Here is a 6,960-nt window from a genome sequence, read left to right as displayed (position 1 = left end):
CCATATTTGTAATTTATGGTATAAAATAATGTAAATTAAATTTTAAATATTTTTTAAATAAAATTAAATTTAAAATTTATAAGATACTATCCGCGCGTAGCGCGAAAAAGAAATCTTGTTTATATAATGAATGATACAAAAAGAGTCTAGACTCATTAAGCGACGAATCATTACGTCCCACGACAAATAATTGAGAAAAAAAAATCTCTTAGTCTTTGCACGTCTTGGTTAGGTATAAAACCTTTATACTTTTTTTTTTCTTTAATGTTTTGAGTACATTGGTTGGTAGACCTATAGACTAAGGCCACCTCACGAGATTATACACCTCAGAACTTTAGATATTTTGCATAATTTACATTTTATCGTTTTGTAAGTTCTGTCACATGCAATCAAAGTAAAGTCTTCTTGATTTCGTCATCAGAGATTGACTTTTTCTGACACGGATCCGAGATCTTGTTAACGACAACACCTTTTGAGATCTCCCCGCAAAACCACGTTAGTTTATCTTGGTTTATTCCGTTAAACTGGTATAAACATAATAGTTTTGGACCAACACTTCAAAAAAACATCTTTATCAAAAAAAAAAAAAGACTTCAAAAACACACCATTGGATAATTAAACAATCTCTTAAGATGCGCAAAAACAATTAAAAAACACACCATTGGATAATTAAACAATCTCTTAAGATGCGCAAAAACAATTAAAAAACACACCATTGGATAATTAAACAATCTCTTAAGATGCGCAAAAACAAATCCTTGTAACTTAACGAGGAAAACAAAATATTCGGGTCATCCAATTCGAACTCCCTTCAAAAACTAATGTCTGTGGCCAATATATTTTACATCAAAGTGGTGAGTGAATTAGTGTCTAACCTCTACGCATATGTTAATACGAAATTAAGAAAACAAAGCATTTTCAATTACTTGCCAAGACATCAGATTTGTTACTGTATTAGCTAATTAAAGTCTTTAAGAAACTTCAAAATTGTATGCTAATCAAATGCAAAAAAAAAAAAAACTTTTTCTTTTTATGGTCGTGCGTCTGACATTAGACCACAATACAACTCCAACTATCAGATCACATCATAGATGCAAATCTGAAGAATTAACAAGCACACTAATCAAGAGCAAAATATCAAACAAATATGCCTCGGAAAATATTCGTTAACATTAGCCCTGTTCGGTACATTGACGCTGCGATCACTTGCGGCGATCAAAAATCAGTCATCAAATTAGGCAAAAACAAAAGTGGCGTAATAATCAAGTAACACTGCGATCAACTTTTACAAGGATTGCAAGTGACTATTCTGCCGCTGTGTAAAATAGCGTCACTTAAAATGGTGATGCGGCTGTTTCTGGGCGGCAAAAGTACCGCTGCCGGTGGTAGTCTCCACATACTTGAGCAAGAAGTTAGTTATAGTTTTGAACGCCAATCACTGACGCTACGTCTCTGAAACGAACATGGCTATTGTGAACAGAAAGATTACAAACATGAACCAGTACCCTTTGGTAAGTGTCGTTTCATTGTCACTGTTTATTTTAATGATCTATAACCAATTAATTATTTTCTCCAGTTAACTGTCCTGCTAATTACTTACGTGTGGATAATATCGTCACGTCTTTGCTTTAGCTGATTGATACTGTACCAAATTACCAATAAATCATAAATAGATAAGTCTTGTTTTCATTTCAAGATTCTCTTTTGAAGTCGTCGAATTAACTTATACTCAAGAAACATTGATTTATTGTGAAGGAGATTACAAAGACAGTGATAGTAAAACATCGGTTTATAAGATTACAAGCATAATTATTATACAAACATGAAACAACCATACATAGAATGGTATCTTTTGAAGGATTTAACGACCAAGCGATGATGGATCGATGAGAATATCATGACTGTACCTTTGAGATACAAGCAAATCTGTAGATTGGTCTCTAGATGCTTGGCCTCACATTGAGACGGCTTGCCAGTTTCTGTCCCAAAGATCGATCAGCCTGGGAAAGAGATGCTAAGAATGTTAGTTTTGCTGTAAATGGTGCCAAAAAAAAAGAGTAGAGATTTTATGTTTTTTCTTTTGTGTTCTTCTTACCTGAGACCAGTAAGAGATCCAGATGCTGCGGATCTCATGAGTTAGACGTGGTTCAGACAGAATCTCAACCCATCTCTTAACAAACCGGTCTTGCCTGTAAACATTTGAAGATTATAATTAAGCTTTTGTTTATGTAAGAGAGAGAGATGAAAGTTTTTTCTTTACCTGTCTGGTGCCCAGGATCTGTATCTATCTCCAGGCTGCTTGAAGTTGTTCTCCTTCTTGATGATACACTGCAACATTAGCAATGAAATCTTGTTTTATTAGACCTATTCGATATATATAAGGTTTTGAAGATGTAATGAAGGCATGCATGGACTGAATCACATACCTTGGTTCGGATTCCAGTGTAGGATTTGTTAGGGATAGGAACTTTCTCGGCGCAGCGGACAGGATCAAACTTTGAAGGGTAGTAATTGATCTGCAAAACCAAACACTCAATAAACAATTCCAATTTTCAAGTAAAAAAGAAAAACAATTGTAGCTCAAGTGGTGGTACTAAGACTAACCTCCTCATCTCTATGCATGAAGTTCATAAAACCTTCATGGTGATTGTTGTGGTGAGCACATTTTGGAGCATTCACCGGTAGTTGCAGATAATTAGGTCCAAGACGATGCCTCTGCGTGTCACCATACGCAAAGATCCTACACTGAAGCAGCTTATCATCTGAGTAGTAGATCCCAGGCACCACAAGACCAGGGTTGAAAGCAAGCTGCTCAGTTTCATTAAAGAAGTTGTCAATGGTCCTGTTCAGAACCAAGCGACCAACTGGTTGCAAAGGCAAGATATCCTCAGGCCAAATCTTGGTCACATCAAGCGGGTCGAAATCAAATTTATCCTCATCGGCAGGATCCATCGTCTGGATGAAAAGCTTCCACTCAGGATAGTTACCTGATGCAATAGCATCGTGGAGATCTTTAGTTGCGTGGCTGTGGTTGGCTCCTCCAACTACCTTAGCCTCTTCATCAGTGAGATTCTTGATCCCACAGGTTGGTTTCCAGTGGAACTTCACAAAGAGAACTTTTCCTGATTTGGATACCAGAGTGTAGGTGTGGACACCGAACCCTTCCATGTGTCTGTAGTCTTGTGGGATACCAACGTCATCAAACATCCAGCACCATGTGAGTAAACTCTCTGGTAAGTGGGACATGTAGTCCAGTATCCTCCAGTACTCCTGGATGTTTGTCTTCGGGTTCGGCTTCAGTGCATGGACAACATCCGGGAACTGAATCCCGTCACGGATGAAGAAGACAGGAGTGTTGTTGCCAACAAGATCAAAGTTCCCCTAAAATTATTACAATAGTAGTAGGGATAGACATGCATCAGTACTAATTTTAAACATGGTCGGTTCTCTAGTCAAACCGGATGAAACATTCGCATTGGTCTCCAAATATTAAAGAACTATTATATATCATCTTATAAATTTCAAATCCGTCTTTGTTTCTAAGAAAACTAGAGGATATAAAAAATGGAAACTAGTTATACCTCTCTGGTGTAAAACTTAACGGCGAAGCCACGAATATCCCTCATGGTTTCAGGGCTGGCACGCTCGTGAACGACGGTGGAGAAACGGACGATGACCGGAGTTTGAACACCTGGAGCTCTGAGGAAGTCAGCACAAGTGAGGTTTGAAATGTCATGCGTGACCTCGAAGAAACCCTTAGCACTGATTCCTCTGGCATGAACCACTCTCTCAGGGATTCTCTCTCTGGTGAAGTTGGCAACCTTCTCGATCAGATGGTAGTCCTCAAGAAGAACAGGACCTGACCAGAACAAGAGTACCAAAATTTTATAAAGAAACCCATCACACTCCACCATTCAAAAGATCTTAGCTATATATTGTTTCTGTTGTCCAAAAAAAAAAAACCTATATATTGTTTCTTTTAGAATATCAATAAGAAGAAGACAATATGTATACCTCTTTCTCCGATGGTGAGGGAAGAGATGTTGTTCGAGACTGGAGCTCCACCGTTTGTCGTGTAGAACGGAGCGTTGTATGCGCTCGAAGGACGATACTGCAAACACCATAGTTTGATCCATCATCAGAAAAATGAAATGGCAACAATCGAATGGATCCGAGAACAACACTCATGCGTGAAACAAAACCCTAACTTCAGTTACAAGATATCACTTTCTCTACTAAGTACTAACCGCGTTTTTACCAATCACAATCATAAAATTTAATAACTCAATTAGAAAAAACGAAACCCGGTTTATCGGGTTGGATCCATACCGTCGGTTGACAAAGAAGGCTTTCAATTTTAGATAATTTTTTTTTTTGGTGATTAGATGGATTTATTTCACCATAAACAAAAAAATTATTCGATTATTTGTGGCTTTTGAGAGACTTTTTGTATATAGGTCAGAAACATGTGTTTATAGACCTCTACTCTGATTAACTGAATGTTTAAAACTGATTAATTATATGTTTCGATCTAATGTAATCAGATTATTAAAATTTTGATTAATCAATCGCGTAGATTTTGATTTCTCAGGTGTGTTGACCTGAGAAATCATTCAACTGATTAATATTTCTGATTTGGCTAAATTCATACGTCTAAACAATTGATTAAACACTTTTTTAGAACACATGTGTTTAATAAGAGAAAACACAAACAACAAAACAGCTTCTACTATAAGGAAAAAAACAAAGCACATGCGGCGTTTTTTCACACGCACTGGTTTTTTAGATCAAACGTTTTAAAGATAGCCAGCCCAAAAAAAATCAACTTCACCAACTTATAGCTTATGATCATAGAATTTAAGCAATATTTGAACTAAGGATCACGTTAACATTAAGATTGAAGAGCATCGATGGGATTCAACTTTCATCTCTTAATTAAAAACAGTGAAAACATCATAATGAAATATCATAATGAAATATGATTGATTATTTGTCCCCAAAAAAAGAAGAAATAAATGATTGATTAAAGACAGAGACACACGCACACACAGAAAAAGTAGTCAAGAAGAACATGGGGATACCTTGTAAGGATCCATGGTGAGGAAGAAGCCCTGATGATCCCCAAATATAACTGTTGAGGTTTTCGTTTAGTGAGAGTGGTGAGATGAGATCCTGTGTGTTATATAGAGTGAACAGCGTGTGCTATGCACAGTAGTGACGCCCCCAAATGAAGGGGTACTTCTGTCCTTTTGAGATCAATTTATCGGTACAGTAAAATCGAGCCAATGTGTTTACTTTTCCTTTGGGGATAACAATAATGCCCCCACGTCTTGGTTGTCTCCAATGGCCCCCCGCCCCCACCTAGATATTTCTTTTTCCGTTTTTGGCTCCAACCCACAAAAAAATATCAGTTGGTGATGAACAATAATTTTGATCCTGACAAGTATTGCCCGAGAGGAGAAAAATACTCAAATTATTATGAGAAAAACAAATCACCAAATCTCATAAACAAACCTTGAATAAAAGATGAATTGTTTTCTGAAATAGGACTATATATGTGACCTGATACATAAACTCTTTTAAGAGAAATCAACGATATCTACTCATAATAAGTATGGTCATTAGTTCAACAAATTTTATTTCAGTGAATACTTTATCCTCCCTCTCTCTACTCCTACTTGTTCTCGTGATCATTTTAATACATTTTAGTCTTAATTTATATAATTTAGTTATTTTACAGATTTATTCCTGAGATGTAAAAAAGAAGAAAAAAACTATATAACTGAATCTAAATTTTGTTTGTTTCCAAACACGTAAATATTTTCATTTTGGATCTTACCATCTCAGTGTATGTATATAGAGTAAAGTAACATGATACATTTCTTGTGTGGTTTCGTCGGAGGGTTGTAATCAAGTAGTCGTCCATGGCTCTTGTGGACTTCTCGACGCAAATCCCTCACGTCCGGAGTTCTTCGTCCGTGCTCCTTCTCTGGTTTCTTTAGCAATTGCCGAGGCTTTTGCTCTTGATTGTCTCTTTGGTTTTATGTGTTTATGCCCGCTCTGTCGACACCGGAGTTGGGACCTTGCAGCTTGGTATCGTCCCTTTGGTTCTCAAAGGACGCACTTGGCGAGTCGGTTCTCGGGAGTCATTAACCGGCTCGGTGTCTCCTTGTGGTCTTTGCTTGCTGTCCCAAGACCACGCTATTTTTGTTTGAGATAATGTGGTGGCGAGCTTGTCTTCTTTGCAGTTTTTGAGACCCTCTAGATCGGGAGTGGTGGTAAACCCAACCCGCCTTTGTAGTTATGGTGGCGGCAGTGGCGAGTGCTTGCTCGGTTTGGGAGGCGTTTCAAGCGTTGTGTGACGTTGTGTACAATCCCGGCTTGCTCGTGGTAAGTTCTGGAAACACTCCCCTATTGTTCGTCGAGCGCCTCATAGACGGTATCAGTTACATGTTCTGTGGAGTTCATCGGAGGCTAGCTACACCGTAGACGACATGAGAATTCCCGGCATCCGAGGAAACGAGGAGAACCTCACCTTCCCGTGACCATCGTCGAGGGTGAGAACGGCATTCGATTCCTAATGATTCCGAAGACGTCTAGCGGAATGTGCCGGGTTTAGTAGGCGGGCGAAGCTAGTTTGTATTAGGATAAATTGGGTTATTTTGGTCAAAGCGGGTCTGTAACCGAAACTGATTTCCCGGTTAAGCGGGTTTTTAATTTAAAAAAAAAAAAAAAAAAAAAAAAAAAAAAACATGATACATTTCATCACATATGTTTGGTCTATATCGTATCAAAAGAGGAAGCATGTGTCAGACACATGTTGGATAATGTAGGCTGAGGTTTCTACGTAATAATTTTCCTTATTCCAAGGTTATATGATGTTTGGATCGGTCGGCCTGGGATTTGTCTTTTAAACTTTTTTTTTTCAAACTTGGCAACCTTTTCCTCCAATAATGTTTT

At 37.8% G+C, this 6,960-nt stretch overlaps 1 protein-coding gene across 1 annotated transcript; it reads right to left on the bottom strand.

Annotated features, from left to right (window-relative positions):
* Positions 1-1,710: 1,710 nt before the first annotated feature.
* LOC106311776 (catalase-3-like) lies at positions 1,711-5,273 on the bottom strand. Its single transcript, XM_013749058.1, has 8 exons — positions 5,082-5,273; positions 4,015-4,111; positions 3,582-3,859; positions 2,605-3,381; positions 2,427-2,516; positions 2,261-2,328; positions 2,096-2,189; positions 1,711-2,000 (listed from the first exon to the last, which is right to left on the bottom strand). Exons 1-8 carry the CDS (start codon positions 5,094-5,096, stop codon positions 1,941-1,943), a joined length of 1,479 nt encoding a protein of 492 aa, XP_013604512.1. The 5' UTR covers positions 5,097-5,273; the 3' UTR covers positions 1,711-1,940.
* Between the last annotated feature and the right edge of the window lie 1,687 nt (positions 5,274-6,960).

The sequence above is a fragment of the Brassica oleracea genome, chromosome C8 (assembly GCF_000695525.1).
Source record: "Brassica oleracea var. oleracea cultivar TO1000 chromosome C8, BOL, whole genome shotgun sequence".
Taxonomy (NCBI): Eukaryota; Viridiplantae; Streptophyta; class Magnoliopsida; order Brassicales; family Brassicaceae; genus Brassica; species Brassica oleracea.
The sequence above is the reverse complement of the archived record's forward strand: the minus strand, read 5'-3'. Positions and strand labels throughout refer to the sequence as shown.